At 36.5% G+C, this 19,099-nt stretch overlaps 3 protein-coding genes across 3 annotated transcripts; 2 read left to right on the top strand and 1 right to left on the bottom strand.

The window, feature by feature from the left end:
* The first annotated feature begins 390 nt into the window (after positions 1–390).
* Positions 391–2,811, top strand: LOC106099543. Its single transcript, XM_013278111.1, has 5 exons — positions 391–703; positions 995–1,092; positions 1,472–1,592; positions 2,322–2,475; positions 2,545–2,811. Exons 1-4 carry the CDS (start codon positions 437–439, stop codon positions 2,463–2,465), a joined length of 630 nt encoding a protein of 209 aa, XP_013133565.1. The 5' UTR covers positions 391–436; the 3' UTR covers positions 2,466–2,475; positions 2,545–2,811.
* A 275-nt stretch (positions 2,812–3,086) lies between these two features.
* LOC106099563 lies at positions 3,087–5,102 on the top strand. The gene is made up of 4 exons (XM_013278131.1): positions 3,087–3,420; positions 3,947–4,044; positions 4,146–4,269; positions 4,737–5,102. The coding sequence occupies exons 1-4, from the start codon at positions 3,160–3,162 to the stop codon at positions 4,881–4,883; spliced, it is 630 nt and encodes a 209-aa protein (XP_013133585.1). The 5' UTR covers positions 3,087–3,159; the 3' UTR covers positions 4,884–5,102.
* Positions 5,103–5,330: 228 nt separating this feature from the next.
* On the bottom strand, positions 5,331–19,078 carry LOC106099479 (maestro heat-like repeat-containing protein family member 1). Its single transcript, XM_013278037.1, has 13 exons — positions 18,924–19,078; positions 18,674–18,851; positions 18,315–18,338; positions 17,454–17,625; positions 15,065–15,254; positions 12,155–14,993; positions 11,473–11,626; positions 10,635–10,892; positions 9,705–9,928; positions 9,108–9,305; positions 8,452–8,725; positions 7,470–7,743; positions 5,331–7,040 (listed from the first exon to the last, which is right to left on the bottom strand). Exons 1-13 carry the CDS (start codon positions 18,952–18,954, stop codon positions 6,823–6,825), a joined length of 5,034 nt encoding a protein of 1,677 aa, XP_013133491.1. The 5' UTR covers positions 18,955–19,078; the 3' UTR covers positions 5,331–6,822.
* Between the last annotated feature and the right edge of the window lie 21 nt (positions 19,079–19,099).

Here is a 19,099-nt window from a genome sequence, read left to right as displayed (position 1 = left end):
CCAGGTATTTACAAATAAAATTATTTTATAGGTTAAGGTAACGTTTTTTAAACACAACTTTGGAATACGGTAAAAAAATTGAGAAAAAACATCCGATACAAATGATCTGAACAGTTCATTGGCTTCTTTTTTTCATAACTACTTGAGCTATTCGATTCGCATTGGCACGGACAAAAACTTACATAACTGTACGTTTTTATACGTGCTCTCGTAACTAAAATAACATAGACAAGCAAAAGTCATAAGAAACAAAAATCATGATACTGTAATTATTAAAAACATTCAATTTTCAATATGTAGACTTTTCTGTATTTATTCTATTCACAAAGTTATATAATCTGTTTTTCATGTCATTTAATTCACTTATATGCTCTTTGATTTAATTGCATTGACAGTTTTGTATTTGTATTTCAAGATAATTTGAAAAATAACAAAAATGTCTCTCAAAGACAAAGCTAATTCTTTAACATTCGATTATTTAACGACCTCGAGGACTGACTATCAAGTATATGATTTAAAGGCAACCCCGAAAACAGTACTCAAAGAGAATAAACAAACAAAACCAGTGAACGTTGAGAAGAAAAGGGAACCTAGAATAAAATATACTCAGACTTTAAAAGAATGGCAAAGCGTACCTTTCGATTTGTTAATTGGACCGAAGCCAATACTGCAGACAAACCCTCATCATATACAACCTCCATTCGTAAGTAAATTAAGAAAAATATACCAAAAAGACGCATTCTAAAAATTTAGTTCAGCACACTATACACAGTAGTGACTTAAGGAAGGGCGCGGTTGAACAACTTCCCTGACGCTGAGCAGAAAAGGGCGCCACAGTTTAACAAATTACACAGTTTTACATAAGCCCTCTTATCTCAAATTCTGGTAAAAAGGGGACTACGTCAAAATTTCGCCGAAGGCTAGTAACACTAGAACCGTTTCTGGGTTCTTACCGAGTTTTAATTTAAATTAAGTGTCTTTACTAAATACTCAGAAAAAGCCTCCTGATTCGAGGGAGGATGAGGTCAGAAGGACAAGACCTCGTCTCATCATATCACCTGCAGTGGTTGTGGACGACGTCGAAGACAAGATGTAAGTAATCAGCATTTAAAAAACATAACATTCCTTTTTTCTGTACTTAAACCAACAACCCAAAGTCGTACCGTTATATTAGCTGTGCCTATGTTAGTTGAGACCCCCTTTTAACTAACGCAAACTGCGACCCGCGCTATTTTAATACTACCATCAGTTAACACGTGACGTCATGTGACTTCTCTTACTAATATTAAAAAGTTTGGATGCATGTTAGAGAATCTCTAAGTCTAAAGAGCTGAACGGATCTGGATGTTGCATGGATGTAGATGATAGTCAGAAGAATATACAAGCTACTTACTTTTGTTTTTTTTTTTGTTTGACGCGGACGGAGTCATAGACGAAAGCTTGTTTTACTATAATAATCTCAACTGTTTAGAACCCGAAACATTCTGATGGAAAGTACTTATACTTCCGAATCGAGGAAAGCATTCCAGTTCGCTCGAGATCATCCCGAGGTGAAGGCGCCCTTGTCGGAGAAGTACGCTCCGCCGAGAGTGGTGAGAGTACATTGTCGTAACACATCACTTTCACAATATCAATCATGTATTTTGTTTGTTATTCCAATTATCTTCACAACTCATCGAGATAAGAACATAAATTGCTTAGAGCGCACATTTGAAACTAAACTATCGCACAACTGTTTGGTCTTGCTATGATTCCTAGCTTATGGAGGTGCGAACACTACTCGATTTTTAGTTATGCAAATGACCAATGAGCATGCATATGTGACCAGTGGTAGTGCCCGCTTTAACAACTTAGCACGAATAGGTGTAATACCACGACCACACAGAAGACAGGCGTGAAATGGAAGCAATTCCGTGTACAGTCTGATGAGTGTGGTGCCGGAGGCCTAATTTAAGTCCCTTTCTCTTTACCACCCTTTTCTTATAAAGACAGGATGGGAAGGGGAAGTGGATTTGACGGAGGAGGAGATACATAGGAAGGGGAGATATTCTCTTCATGTGCGTCTCCTCTGTTATATAAGGGTAGGCAACGCATCTGCAATTGCGGATGTCTATGGGCAGCATTCGCTTTGCCATTTTGGCGGATTCAGATGGCCGCTTGCTCGTTTGCCACCTTATGTTATAAAAAAAAACAGTTAAATTGACTTCAAAACAATCGACAATCGCACAACAGTTGTGCAAAAGTGTTCGCCCACTTTAAACTCCATTTGCACTGGATGTTGCGAAGACAATCATTGATGTATAAGCTTAGTTAATTTTTAGGTGGAGCTTCCGAAATTAGCGCCACCTGCCATAGCGCCGGAGTGGAGAATGGACTCTATGAAATGGGAACGAAAACAATTGAGAAGCCACTGCGAGCCGACGATGCACTTTTGGACGAAACGAAGACAGTATTGTAAACCATGAATCTGTCGTAGTAAGTATTACGGTTTTAAGTGTAACATTAAGTGGTTTCAAGTGTCATTCTTAATAACTTAATTTTCAGGTAAAGAAGTATTTTATGATTCACATAGTTCCTGCAGAAGTTTGCAGTATTTTTATAAGATATGAAGAATGTATTTTTAAATGTTGTCTAGCAAGTAAATAAGTTAGTTTATGACTTGTTAGAGTTTTGTACATAAGTATACACAAACTTAAGTTCACAGTTCAGGTGTAAACCTGGTTGCTTTTCAGTGATATTTTTGAATAGCTTATATGTTTCATAAGATTTTTAAATTTAATTAGCCTTTTTTTTTAAACGTAGAAATATGTTATTTACCTCGTAATGTTTTAATTTAAATAAATTTATTTTATGTCAATGGAGTTTTATTTTATTTTAACATCAAATGAAAATACAGTTAACGAATTCAAGAAACTAAACGAATCTCTAGACTTTTGCACAAAGATCTCAAAGGAGAGGAGATTAAATTTTACCATAGTTACAAATGTTACCTTCTTTCCAAGTGTCTAAAAAACTTTACGTAATTAGTTAATCTGTAAATAAACGACAAATGTCACATAATTCATTTCATTTGATAATTTCATTTTCTAATTTTCTTTTGTAACAATTTTTCGACTGGTTTATTTTTGATTTAATTTAACGTACTAAATATTATAAACAATGACTACTCGACAGGAAATATTAGATTCTATGATAAACGACTATAAGACTACAATGAACAGTGATTATAGAGAGAATGCAATTAAACCGGTGATAAAAACTGTATATCAAGAGAAAAAACCTTTCATCAGAGAGAAATGGACGTATGTTAAATACATTCATACGATGAGGAACTGGGATGGAGAGAGGGCGCCTTTTGATTCTACCATTCCAACGAAAGCTATTATACGAACTAATCCGCATAATATCCAACCTGTTTATGTTAGTACATTTTCAATTATAAATCATCTTAGATATTTTAAACAACCAATAAGTCGGAAACCGCCCAGGGCGCTCTACAGAAAGGGACGCCAAAAGTTTGTGAATTGCAATCTTGTAACCACGTAGAAATCTCACACATTTCTAGTCATTTTGTTGGAGCATTTCCACAATATCTTAATTTACTGAGTAACTGAAAAATACAATAGACACTATTTCATTATCACCAGCTCACTGTTCGTCCTCACCGAGGGGCTCGGAGCATACCCTAAGTAAGGGTGTCTAGGCCATAGTCAACCTCGCTGCATTGCGGGTTGGTCGACTTCACTCATATCTTTGAATTTCTTCGCCGATATATGTAGGTTACATCACGATGTTTTCCTTCATCGTAAGAACGTCGGGTAAATTATGTGTATACCTATGAAAATTCGAAACATCGAAAATTACATTGGTCCACGGCGGGATTTGAATCCGACCTGTAGATTACAAGTCAAGTGCTTAAAACTTATTTAATGAATGTTATTTTTAGGAGAAACCTAAAGATTTAGAACTAGACAGTGTTAGGAAAACAAGACCGCGACTTGTAATGACTCCTGCGATCAGTATGGACGATATCGAAGATCAGGAGTAAGAATAAATTGGTTTACCAAAATAAATGATACCTAAATATAAGCTAGTAATAAAGTTTATAAGCCTATCTCGTACGAAAATCAAGCGTTAATTTTCAGTAAATGGAATCTCCTCATGAACTGTTCTTCGTACACCACTCGAATGTCGCGAGACTACAAAGCTATCAGCGATGTTTCAAACGTCGTGGCGCCGTTACTTGGGAAATATTCACCTACAGTGCCGGTAATATATGTAGTAAGAATTATTTGTCGAAAAACTGAAACAGTTGGACTAACAACTAAGCTTGTTATCTATGACACAGATAAATTACCTTTCTACTACTTTCGGTCCAGTTGTTTTTGAGTTATTTCAAAACATACAAAAACACAAATCTTTCCTGTATATAATATTAGTATTGACTAGCTTTTGCCCGAGACTTTGTCCGCGTGCAATTAAGAAAAACAAAAGTAAGTAGACTGTGTACTCTCCCAGACTGTCTTTTACATCTATGCCAAATTTTACCGAGATCCGTTCAGCAGTTTAGGCTACAAATTCTAAAAAACATTTATCCATCAAAACATTCGAATTTACAATATCAGTAAGATTTATTACTGTTAGGTTAAGTTTTAATCAAATTAAGTACCTATTTATTCTATAAAGAAATTGGTTGACATTAAGTTATTTGCTAAGTTAAAAATTATTTTCAATAGTTAAAGTTAGAAAAGTACAAGCAGCCGTACGTTTCGCCGGAGTGGCGAATGCAATCGACGTCATGGGACCGCCGCCAGATCAGGGACTACTGCGACGCTAACAAAGTGTTTTGGCTCTACACGAAACCGAAACGTAATAAGAAATAATTTAATTTTATATTTTATAATCTACTTGAAGACCACCGACAAGATGTCTCATCATAGACAAATGCGGGCTATAAATGTATTTCTAAATGTTTTTTTAACTAATAATTCTGTACTTTTAAATCTGTGATGTATTTTTATGATCATCTTTAGAAGAGTTTTATTTTTGTAGAATAACTACATGACAAAATGGATTTTAACTGTACATTGTTACGTAGTTTTTAAAGGTTGATTTTAAATAAATAAAAACATTCAAGATTCAAATTATTTTATTTTTTAAGCTTAATATATACAAATACAAATGTAATTCCATGTCAACATTTATAATACATAAGGCTTTTCATGATTATTTATATCAATACTAAAAACAATAAAAAATGATAACATAAAAAATCGTTAAATCAAACTTACATACAAATATCACAAATATTCGATAAAAATAATAATTTTGACTCAATAACAATGATTTACTAAACTTATTTTTATGAATACATAAAACATTTTACATATGGAATAATTTTTCGAGAATTCTAACAAAAGTGTCGCATTAACTTTCAGAGAAAAGCCAAGAGTTTTTCTTGATTTTTATCTTTTTTCTCATTATTTTATTGCAAATATTTCATAACAATCAATTTTGTATTTTATTGTTTAACATTAAACTATAGAGGTATTACGAGAATGGATACACTTTCGGCGTTAGGGCGACCGCCCAGGGCGCCTTGCAGTAAGGGGCGTCACAAGTCTACAAACACGAAACATTCTTAATTTGCAGGTTTTGCAACTTAAAAAAAACGCCCTTCTATTAATGGTACAAAAGGGCGTCGTAAAAATCTCGCCCAGGGCGAGTAGGGATAAAACTAGCGCTGAGTCTTTTTAAAACTGCTTTTTTAAATTACATACATCATTTTTTAAATTAAATTACATACATTTTTTAAATTACATCTTTTATATAGGTATCGTTTTTTACATAATATAACAACAATATTCCAATAACATTGGTTAACAATTTCATGTGATTTTAATATGCATTTTTATTCGATTTTTCAGTCTCACTATAACATTCGTAACAAGCATTTATTAAACCTTTTTTAACGTCAATGAACAAGTATTTTAATTAAAATTTAACAATAATTGCAATTGTTTATAATTTCTTAAGTACACATTATTTTTCATTCTAACACTTTCAATGCTATCTTTTACACTACGAGAATTGTAATGGCATGACATGAGTTTTATTTTTTTACTTTACCACAAAACCACGAGAACGCTTAAAAATTACATATTTCAAGACCAACTTGTCTTATGTCAAAACTAAGATAAAAAAAACTATTTGTCAACAAATATAAGAAGTTATTATATGTTGTAAATATATCAAACATACAATAAACTGTTAAATGCTTAATACTATTTTGGTAAAACTAAATTTGTATAAAAACGTTAACTTAAACTTTGCGACGTCCAAAAGACGCCAAATGGACGCTGTTGAAGGGAACGAGACAAATATATCAAAATATATATTTAAAATAATAAATATATATTTAACTCGCTTTATTAACAGGTTTGTGTGTTAAGAACAAAGACAATGTGGTTTAAAATTTAAATCAGTATTAATGTACAATTAGGGATTTTGACGGTGTTCCCTTAAGTCACAGTCTAAAAGTTTAAAATGCATTGAGACGCGCAAACAGAACGCAGTTTTTAAATGTGCCTGTATGTAAAACACATATGAATAATTGTTTTTTTATTATTTCGTTATTAACTCAATGCTACTTAATTGCTTATTTTTAAATTGAAGTTTGTCTTGCAAAGAACAAGTCAATTGTTTGGAAAGTGGAACACTGCATATTTCCGCGATTGTACTTATGTCAATCGAATCGGGCGTGGTTATTACCTTTTTTTTATAATTATTATTAATACATAGTCAAATTTATTGACCACATGGTCAGATGGTCTCCGTGTCAAGTTGACCACTCGTGGTCCTCTGTGTACAGACCAGGCAGATGTTGGCGAGGGCGAAGGCCGCGTTCTGTCTGACAGCTGGGTTGGGGTCTTTCATGAGCTGCAGTAGACGAGTTCTAGCGCTTTTCGTGATGTCTGGATCTAGATCTATTTCCTCCGATGACTCCTCTTGCATGTGGTATATTTCCTCGTATAAAAGACCTGGGGAGACAAAAAACATGTAGATTTGTTTGTTACGAACTATCGCCTGCAAACTTCGTTAGCGCGGCATTTACCCGGAACAAACGCGGCTTGCGGACAGACAGACAAATACTTTTAAAAGTGTTTTTTTTAAGAGAAGGGGGCAAACGAGCGGCGGATATTTCCCTATTATCAGCAACACAGATACATCACCTTAGCGAAATCTGGAATTTTCTCGATAACACATACAGACACTCCATTTAATTATACGCATTTTTTATTATAATAATTTCATTACATCTTTTTGTTAATCCAACTAATATTAAAAATGCGTCAGTTTAGATGACTTTATGAATGTTTTTTAGCATTTGTAGCCTAAACGGATGTAGTACAGTCTGGAAGGACACATTTTGTTTTTTTTAATACCACATGGAGGTAATTTAAGTTTACCTATGAGTAGTGGCGGGTAGGGCATCAGGTCTGCGCAGTGCAGGTAGGGCAGCGCGGGCGGCAGCGCGCGGTGCAGGCCGGGCGAGGCGGGCAGCTCGGGCTGGTCGGGCAAAGAGCGCGAGGCGGGCAAATCGCGCGCCGCCCGCCGCAGTAACGCGCGAAGGAACTGCTCCAGCTGCAGCCGCCCGCCCTCCACCAGATGCTGCTGCACGAACTCCTCGCAACTCGCCGCGTTCAACGTCTTGAATACTTCACGTAATGTGAATTTACTAGCCTGAAATATAAAAGAATCTTCTTAATTCTTTCTAACATTCAAACGCGAACGTTTGGATGGATATTTGTTACTATATATCCAGAATGGCACAACGGATGTCGACACAAATGTCAAATATAATCAGGAAGAACCAAAGAGATTAAAAAATATATAGAGAAAGCTTAGTTGACACTTCAAATGGGACATTTTTCACATGATACATTAACGCTATTTACTTTTACGAAATTATCATACAAAAACATAAAATGGTATACCAAATTTGACAACTAACAGTACCTTTCAAAGAAGTTACTGGTAAAAAAAATTGATCATAATGTCTAGTAAATTTTTTATTCGTCCGGCTCGAAGGACCATGTTTCGAACGTAGACTTAAATAGCATACTTAATTCAAATAAAAACGATACACGATATTTATCTTAGTATTGTTATTCTATATTTTATTTTCCTTTAATCTGTAGTATTTTAGTTATACTAATACTATAAATGCGAAAGTTAGATGAATGTTTGTTAGAGTTTGTAGCCTAAACGACTGAACGGATCTGGATGAAATTTGGTACAGATCTAGAGTATAGTCTGGAGGAACACATAGGCACATACCTTTGTTTTTTAATTCCAAGCTAAGGAAGTCGCGGGCAATAGTTAATTTCTTATAAAATTGGCTACAATTACCTTATTTAAATAAACTTTTATAAGTAAATAATGAGTTACCTTAACCACGGCGGGGTTGGTGTCGGCGAGGCGCAGCAGGAAGCAGGGCAGCGCGGCGAGCGCGGCGTCCCGCAGGCGGCGCGGGCGGGCCGCCACCACGCCGAACAGCCGGATGGAGGCCGCGCGCAGCGCCGCCAGCTCCGTGTTCATGAAGGGCCGGATCTTCTGCGATATCGACACCAGCTCGCGCTCCGTCTCCTCCGACCCGTCCAGCTCCGACAGCAGGCGACTCAACCCCTGGATGGCTGCTAGAGGGACGTTGTCGATCGCTGATCTGGAATGTGGTTTACAAGATGTTAGGTAGACGTGAAAAATGTAAGTAAAATGATTATTGAAGACTTTTTGCTCGTGACATCGTCCACGTGAAATTTAAATCTAGCGTTTGTTATTCAGCGATAATGTCGCTTTCTAATGGTGAGAATCGGCGTAGTTTTTGAGTTATTTCAATACATACATAAATACAAATCAACAGAAATAGATATCAAATCTGACTCGAAGGACCAAAATCTATGAACTAATGACCGAATACGGAAGCGTCATTTTACTAATGTAAAGGCGTTTTAAATACAAACCTTAGTCGTTAGATTGTAAGCGGAGTTTACAAAGAGAAACATTTTAGACTGTTATTATTTAGATATAATGTAATGCCAGTTTACCCGGTGTTGTGTGCGTCGACGGCCTGGCTGAGCGCGCCGAGCGCGGCGGGCAGCGCGGCGCGGCGCGCGGCGGGCGGCAGGCGCGCGAGGCGGGCGGCGGCGCGCAGGCTGGCCGCGCGCACGCGCTGCGCCTCGTCCTTCCACCCCGCGCTCAGCGTCGCCAGGATCGTCTCCACCAACACCGGGTTCTCGTTACATCTGCAATATTACAACGGAATATCACTTTTTCATTCATTTTAATCGACCACTATTTTTTAAATTATACTAATATGCAAAAGTTTAGATGAACGGTTGGGTGTTTGTTAGAGTTTGTAACCTTAAGGGTTGAAATGATTTCGATGAATTTTAGTATAGATGTACAGTATAATCTAGAAGAAAGTATAGGCAACCCACTTTTGTGTTTTTTCGGACGGAATCGCCGGCGAAAACTAGTAGAATAAACATTGATTCCAAAACATCAACTGTTAAAATCCTTTTCAAAAGACAAAGGAGGAGGTATTTTCCAATAAGCGAAGACAGTACTTATCTTATTTGAATCTATTTATTGGCTGTATTTCAAGACGGTGAGTACTTATAAGAGATGTTAGACTTGCGTACCCGTGGTCGAGCATGTTGGCGAGCAGCGCGACGGCGGCGCAGCGCTGCGGGGGGAGGGGCGCGCGCGCGAAGCGGGCCAGGCGCGCCGCCACCGCCGGCCGCCGCGCGCCGCCCAGCGCGCCCGCCAGCAGCGCCGCCAGCTGCCACAGCAAGCCCTCGCCCTCGCCCCCGCCCCCGCCCTCGCCGTGCTCCACCGACAGACACAGCGAGCACGCCTCCCTCACCTGCACACCATTCGTTATTTATTAAACACAATACAATACAAATAATTATAAGAAAAGCGCTATTGCGTGCTTGTCGACACTTTAGGTACTATGTCAAAAAACAAAAGTGAGTAGTCTATGTGTTCTTCCAGACTATCAGGTTTTTACCTATGAAATTGCCGTTTTACATTAAAAATAAAACTGTACATAACTTAAACATCTTTACAAATAAGGTGCTGGAGGCCTAATTTTAGCCCCTTCCCATCCTTTGCCTAAGAGGAAAGGGATGGGAAGGAAAAGTGGAATTGACGGTGGAGGAGATGCATAGAAAGGGGAAATGTCCTCTTCATGTGCCTCTTTTCCCTCGTTAATTAAGGGTAGACAACGCATTGCGGATGTTTATGGGCAGCAGTCGCTTTCCATTGCGATGGATTCAGGTGACCGCTTGCTCGTTTGCCACCTTGTATTATAAAAAAAAAGATAACTCTAAAATTTGGTTCAGATGCATGTATTAAACACATAAGATATAACTTACAAATTTTTGTTAATAACCCACATTACATTTTGGGACTATCCCACCACTGGCTGATAGAGGCTCAGATAGCTTCAAAATGACGTCAATGTCAGATAAAGTAATAAAATCCGATATTTCCATCACATATTCTACAAGTTAGATTGTTATCAGACAATTTACAAGAATATGTTAGGACGACTTTTAACATCTTACCTTTTGACAATCAGCCTGGTCCAGAAATGCGTTAAAGGTATATGCAGTGATCTTAGCCGGGGAGAGTTTGATGGCGTCCCTGTTGGGCACGATGCCGTACCGCTCGCGGCCCGCTGCGGGCACGCTGTACGCGGGCGCCGCCGCCTCCAGGTAGCACGCCAGGCTCGTGTACAGCACCGCGAACAACTCCGCGAACTTGCTCGCACACAGCGACTTCATTGTCGACACTTGCAGCATCTCGCCTAACGCGCTTATCAACTGAAATTACAAATTACGTATTTGAACTGGAAAAATGTTTTAAAGGGGACAGTTAAACTCGATATTGTAAGTTACGAAGCGTATTTAAAATTAGTTTCAGTTAGACATTAAAAAAAGACGAGGCATAGTGATATTTTTTCACAGGTACTTTCTGTGGAAGGTACTACTATATCACTTGACGTAAAACAGTGTCACAAAATAAAATGTAAACATTTTATTATTCCACTAGCTTTCGCCCGCGACTCCTTCCGCGTGGAATTAAAAAATCAAAAGTGTGTAGCCTATGTGTTCTTCCAGACTATCCTCTACATCTGTACCAAATTTCATTCGAAATCTGTTCAGTCGTTTAGGCTACAAACTCTAACAAACATCCATACATCCATCCATCTAAACTTTCACATTCATATTAAGTATGATGAGACTTATTGGCAATTAATTTAAATGCAATTAATATTGACATTTTGTTTTGAAGCTATCAATAGTGTTAATGATGATTTTGTAAAAATGTCTCAAGTGTCAACTATGCCTTCTCTATATTATTGAATGTCTTTGGTTTTATTGTGATGTTAGTGATACTAACGGTGAGCGGCTGCAGCGCGGCGATGTGTGTGTCGGTGACGTGGTAGGGGTCCTCGTACAGCTCGATGGACGTCATCAGCCGCAGGAAGTTGTCTATGATCGCCTCCGACAGGCTCTCGTCGCCCGCCAGCCGCCGCCAGCAGGACATTACCGATCTTGAAGTAATATCATACTAATATTATAATTGTAAGTTTAGATGGATGGATGTTTGTTAGAGTTTGTAGTCTAAACGGTTGATCGGATCTGGATGAAATTTGACGTAAAACATAGTCTGGGAGGACACATAGGTTACTCTTTTTATTTTTTTAAATTCCACGCGGTCGGAATTGCGGGCAAAAGTTAGTAATCTATATCTATACTAATAAAGGCACAGAATATTTTTGAACATTTTTTAAATAAAATACAATAAACCCTACCACTTATAGGCTTAATTTATTTAGGGGGTGAATAATTTGGAAAAAATATCATGCGAGAAAGAGACAATACAGACTAATAGGGGCATAGAAGCGAGATTGTCACGGTAAAAGTTATTATTAGCCAATCGCAAAAGCTTTCAAGACCATTTGAACATTGGAATTTTGAAATATGCAATTCAGTTTCACTGAATGTAAATAAAATAATGTTTTTATAATATGTGAATGAATAAATGATTTTAATATAAATTTTCATAGTAAAATACTCACGGTTTCAAGGGCAACTTCTGCGTTAACAGCACAGCCGTGACCGCGTTAGAGTGGTGCCTCGTGAGCGAGGTGAGCGGCACCAGCAGCCGAGCTGACGCCTCCTCGCTCACCTCGTCCATCGTGGTCAGCATCACCTCCACTACCCTCTCAATATTCTGGTACAAATCCTGACCCTTCTTTATAAACAGAGCGTTCAGCACCGCGCTGATCCCCACACTCCTATACTCCTGGCTGTCGTAACCTTCCAACAAACTCTCTATAAACTGCATCGTATGATGATGAGGTATCTTAGACGATATAGTATCACATAAAATAGTACAGTAATCATTGATCATATTAAAATCATTCGTCAATATATTATTCTGCAGGTGAGAAAGACTCGCCATACATTCATCGTCCTCCTCGATAATACGTCCTTCGTACAAATCCTGCGTTTGTATTATCAATTTGATGCAATCCACTGTTGTCAATCTCACTTGGAAGTTAGTATCGGCGACGCCAGGCACCAATATACCAAGCAGATATCCCATCTGACCGAATTTACTAGGAGTTTCGTAATTCAGTTTCACATTTTTTATATACGAATCGAAAACAACTTGCAGTATCAACATGGCGGCCGATCTGATCTCCTCATTTTCACTACGTATCCATTCCATCAAAAGTCCGACTAGATCATCTATCGTACTCAAACACGTTGATTGTATAATCAACTCTCTAATCAATTGATGCAATAGCGTCAATGAATCGTTCAAAGTTTTGGCCAACACGTCATTTTTATCCCCATTACCTTCTATTTCATATTTATATTTAAATGACGACAATTCTTCAAAGATACTGCCGAATAAAACTCTCAGTATCTTATTCCTTTCCTCGGGTAATATTCCTTTCTGCAGTTTCGTCAAGGCTTTCGAAGCCTTCACTATTATAGGGTATAGTTCCACGTTGCGGCCGTCGATGTTTGAGTTGTATATTTGCGATAGGACAGCGTTTAACAACTGCCAGCGATTCCGCAGCGTAATGTTATGATGCGATGCAGGTTGCAGCGCCTTGCTGATTTCGTAAAGTGTAGTCACGCTGGCTTTGCACAAATCAAAGGGCGGATTTGACTTCAATGTGTCATGCAAAATAGCTGTTACATTTTCTCCAAGACGCGCCAGAACATGTATGTCAAGACACTCGTTGGCAACCTTTCCGTAGCAAGAAATAGCAGCAAATTTCACCACATTAATCTCAATTTCATTTTTTGAACTTTTCGGCGAAAGGAAATTGAATAGTTTGTTGCCTCTTTTAGCTTCATTCTCTTTGTAGATTGCATCTAATTCGTTCATGACGTCTTCTCCGTGCTGCCTGGACGCGATACCGATTGCTTTACTCACGTAATCGCAACTCTCCAAAGGTATCGCTTTTAAAGAGAAGATTATTATTTTCAAGACTTTTTCGACCGCCGCAGCATTGGACATGTGGCAAGATAGAATGGCCAAGTACTGCATGGATACGCCTTTTATTATAGGAGTCTGTTTCTTGCTTAGAACTTGTTGTGAGAGTAGCGTCGCTATCGTCTCTACCCATTTGTTGCTGTTCACCTGCTCGATGGCCGACACTAACATATCCAGCAACATGCCGTGCCACTGATCTCTCGACTCATTCTTGTCCACAAATTTTAACAATCTCTGTATTTCTACCGTCCAAGAATTCTTCAAATTCTTATGAACATCACCGGAATACTCCTCCAAGAATATCAATAAGCTTTTATTTTTTTCTGTCTCATTCGGATCTACGATATGAGTTATGCATCTAACAAAAACTAAATCGGGACATATTTTGACTTCGAGAGCTTTGTCTGGTGCCTCGTTTAGTATTACATCGGAATTGTTTTGCAGAAGCGAAGTTAAACAATGACTCACTGTAGCCATAGAACTGGTGAATTCTTCGACAGTTAACGCTGTGAGTAATAGATTTCGTAATTGTGTTCTGACACTCGTCACCGTATTACACATAAGTATTAAGGAACTCCTGCAAGTGTCGTGTAAATCTAATATATCGTGTTTTGGAATGTTAGCCGGTCCTTCGTACCCGCAGTGTTTTATTATAAACTCTATCATAGAAAATTCTTCAGGTGTAGTTATACAATTTCTATAAACTAAACCTACGATAGCTTTAATCAACAATTTCTTCATTTTCACGTTCTGTTCCATATTGATCATGACTTTCAGAATAGCTACAAATTTAGCAGCATACTTATCAATAAAGACTTGCGATGAAGTCGTCAAGTGTGTTAAAATTATAACAGCCTTCATCCTATCTTTTTCTTGGTTATTCTTACACTGCTGTAACAGACCTTCGATTGTCTGCTCGGGAAACTGTCCGGCCATATGATCCAAACATCTCAATACTTCGAAATGATTTTTAACAGTATGCGGCTGATCATAATCCGGCTCGACTAGGACCAAATTGAACATGGCGTGATTTATAGCAGTAATTACGTTGTCATTTAGAGTCAACTTGGGGTTCAAAGCTGACGGTGAAAGTAAATAGGATATACATTGACTAATATAGTAGAAGTTCAATGCCGGTTTTCGGTACAAAGACAGCAATGAAAGAACAAATTTGTTGACAGTTTCGTTGAACTGTCTTTCTGTTATTAGTCTCGTTATCGGACCGAGTGCTTCTAATATCGATTCAGATACTTTAGGTTCGTGAGATGAGAGCCACTGGTTGTACAATACGTCAAATATTATGGAGAATTCTGTGACAAAATTTTCTTTGATAGATGTTATGTTATCATTCTCGACATTATCGCCGATTTGTTCAGCGACAGCGACAGCGAAGTGGCCGAATGCTGCAAAAAATCACAACAGACTATAATCAGGAGTTTTCTCAATAGAGGTTTTTCTTTGCTGTTTTACGTACCGTAAGCGAAGGCTTGTTTAACGCCGTCTTGCTTGACGAGTGTGAGCAGGGGAAGCATTTTGCTCAGAATCTCCTTAATATGCGGCACAACGGCGTGCGTGTTGACAGCGGCGAGCGTGCCCAGCGTGTGCACGATGGCGTAGTGCGGCACCGACGCTGGTGACAGCTGGTTGATGAGCAACCTCAGTATCTACAGACATAGATACATATTTTAGACTATATAATATGTAACAACGTAATTAACTTCAATACTTTAACCTACTGATCTCGCCAGAATGGCGCGCTTATTCTATTAAGAAGTATTAACTTATGAATGACATTGACAGATGTCATAAGGATGGGACCACCAATTTCTTCTAAACAATCAATGTAATGAGTGTACATCTTACTAATATTATAATTGCGAAAGTTTAGATGGATGGATGTTTGTTAGAGTTTGCAGCCTAAACGGCTGAAGGGATCTCGGTGAAATTTGCCATAGATGTAGAGGATAGTCTGGAAGAACACATAGGCTTTTGTTTCTGTTTATTCCTCGCGGACGCGGGCGAAAACTGTTATTAATATTTTGTATGCTCTTACAGTCTCAGTACTCGGAATAATGTTACTTCCATTTAGACATTAGACTATAAATAAATAACAACTACATAAACGTCTTATCACTTTGACAGGTTGTAATTTACAACGCAAGCAATCTGCTATCGTTTAATGTTGTTTTGTGAAATATATCTATCTATACTATTATAATAAAGCGTAAACACAAACTTCTTTGTTGCCTAAGATGTCAGCAATTACAGCATTTTTTGAATCATTCTTCTTTTAATAAAAAGCCCTACACTTGCGTCATGCTTTAGGCTATATATTTTCACGCCAATAAACTTAGGGGGAAATATTTTGGATAAAAACCCTAATGTGGGAAAGATACTATAAGTTGCTGCCAACATCAAGGAAACAAGATTACCAAGGTTTGTCATGTCATTTTGACATTTGCTATTGATAATTTGACAAATGTAAACAATAAAATAAAATTTTCATAATTTCATGCGAATGAAGCCGCACGGGAACAGCTAGTTTAGTAAAAACAGAGATAGTTGAATTGCTAAAATAAACTGCTAGTTTATTTTAGCAATTCAACTCAATTCAATTACCTACATTTCAATTATTTTTAATTACAATTCAACTTCAATTCAATCACCTACATAACTTAAAGCGCGCGCACTTTCACTAAACTATTGCACAACTGTTTAGTCTTTTGATTCCTATGAGCTCATATAGAGGTGCGTACACTAGTTTTTAGTTGTGCAACTAAACAGTTGGTTTCCGAAACAATCGACAATCGCACAACAGTTTTGCGAACCTTAAAAAAATTTCCAACTGAACTAATACAATCTCGTAACATTTAACACATGTCATATTTGCGAATTATCTATAGAGATAATACAAATAATGTATGCAGATGGCGGACAAAGGCAATATATTTACATTAGCGCATGAATCATGCTGTCTGTTCCCGAGCTCGGAATGAAAACATATCATCTCTTTATTTATGTATTCTCTTATGATCCTGCTCGTAATGTATAAAAATAGAATGCAATATGTAGATTATGTTTTATCCTAGTTTCACCTTTGATACAATTATAGTTAGGGCATATACACTAGCTGATAGAGGCTCAGATAGCTTAAAAGTGACGTCACTGATAAGGGAAGAAAATCCGATATTTCCATCACATATTTCACATGTTCAATTGTTATCAGATAATTTTCAATTTGGAGACCTGACACTTAGAACCTAGTCCACTAATTATCGGATTTTGTTCCCTTATCGGACAGTGACGTCATTTTTAAACTATCAGAGGCTCTGTCAGTGGTGGGACAGGTCCCTAATGTTATGAAACGAAGCATTGTTAATGTTATGCAACAATACAAGGAAATCATATCAAATTGAATCTAAATTACAAGTTAATTAGGAGCTAAACCAAATAAGTGTTATTTAGCTTAGCAATACAAAGTTATATACATAAATAATTATTGAAGAGGTGTGACAAGATCAACATTAACATTAAAACACGAAGACAAGTTTTGTTATAAATATTAATTATGCTAAAACTAATGAAATGGTAATAAAAATTTGAAAACCAGAACATAAAAAAATTATCACATAAAGGGTAGGCAGGAAAATTAATTAATAGTAGATGCAAATAAAGTTTCAATCATACTGCATATTGATATAAATGCAAAAGTTAAGATGGATGGATGTTTGTTAGAGTTTATAACCTATATGACTAAAGGATTTTGATGAAATTTGGTACCGTTGTAGAGGATAGTCTAGGACACATAGGCTATTTTCTTTTGTTTCGTATATACAAAGAACTCATGTAAAATAAATAATTACCATATCCAAGTACTCATGGCTAACAGCTACTAGCACTGAAGAGGCTCCCATCTGTATGATGGGCTCGTAAGCTGTGTTCTCCGTCATTGCACGGAGCATTGCATTCACCAAGTCCGTTGCTGTCCTCGAATTGAGTTTCTTTACTTGATTCACACATGTTTGTTCTAAAACCCTGTTAATCGTAAATATAAAGTTTTCAAGACAATTCCTAAACAAAACATCATTAATTTTTTTTTTTAATAATTCTAATCCAATTTCTTGTGTCTGTTAATACATACAATGTCTTTTAATACAATGAAATATGGTCAATAATTTGTCAGTAAAATACAAGCTTTATTATCTAGATACCACAGTAACAGATTTTTGCTTGTGTTTGACATTAAGTAGGTTGGAAATTCACGTTCAGAATTACCTTTTATACACAGACCAAAATTTGTTGCAGTACTTTGGAAATTAATTATTATAGTTGAATGATTAGATGAATAGAAAATATGATTAGAAAATAGTTCCAATGAAATGATTGATATGGCTATTAGATTAACACATTTGTCTTAAAATATAATGAAAATTGATAAAGAATTGATTTGTGATAAGTTGTTTATTTACATAGTGTTAATAAAAAAAATAGTTTTACAATTTACTTAGTGTAATTGTAAAAGAAAAATATGTTTTCATAATCAAAAATAAAAAAAAAAACTTGAATTTCTTTTAAATAAAAAACTTAATCAGAAAAGGCAAAGAACAGATTGCAGATATCAAATGTTTTAAAAAGCTAATTCTTGAATAGGAGCTTGCTTGGAAAATAAAAAAGTAAATTTATTGTGCTTACATCATAATAAAAAAGGATATGTAACAACTTACATGAATCTTTGTTCATCTGCAGTACTATAATATGGTAAAATAAAAATTTATTATAAAATAAAGACCAGTTTTAGTTTTATTATTGTATTTCATGGCACATTATTTGATCTAACAATTGCTCAATGTCTATAGCTATCTCAATTAGTTAATCAAGGTCACAGAAAGCTAATAAGATGCAATGTAAGTGTGGCGTAATATATGTAGCTATTAACTATAAAGCATTTGCCTAAATACGCAATTTAAAGACTGCTTTTAACTAAGTTTGATGAAAATATGATTAGAAGCAGAATTCAGACTTCAGATAATTTTTTTTAGAACTTATTTTTTGCCAGATAAATGGAGAAATGTTCAATACTCACTTGACAATGTTACTCAGCTGCGTATTGTTGACTTTGGCACTATTTTTATAGAATTCACAAAATCTGTCTATCACTTCATTAGGATATGTGTTTGCTATTTTCGTGAGTGACTTAATTATAACATTATTGACGGAATTTTCACTATCCCCTATAGCATTTATTAACACTGTTACAGTATCTGCAAATTAATAATTCATGAAAATTTTATCCGATAAATATTTAAATTTGTAATGCGTTGCACAAATATTACCTTGTAAACAATCTGTTTCCGTAGTTGACATTATTACGTACGTATTCCTTCTATTGAAAACACTGCATAATAAACTGCAAGCATATAACAAACTTTTTACAATTAAAAGTGACGAAATTGAACAAAAATGACAAAATGACAATTCGAGAATTCGATTTCGTTTTGAGCGCAGATTA

This window comes from Papilio polytes, unplaced genomic scaffold (genome assembly GCF_000836215.1).
Source record: "Papilio polytes unplaced genomic scaffold, Ppol_1.0 DF824102.1, whole genome shotgun sequence".
Lineage (NCBI taxonomy): Eukaryota > Metazoa > Arthropoda > Insecta > Lepidoptera > Papilionidae > Papilio > Papilio polytes.
The sequence above is the reverse complement of the archived record's forward strand: the minus strand, read 5'-3'. Positions and strand labels throughout refer to the sequence as shown.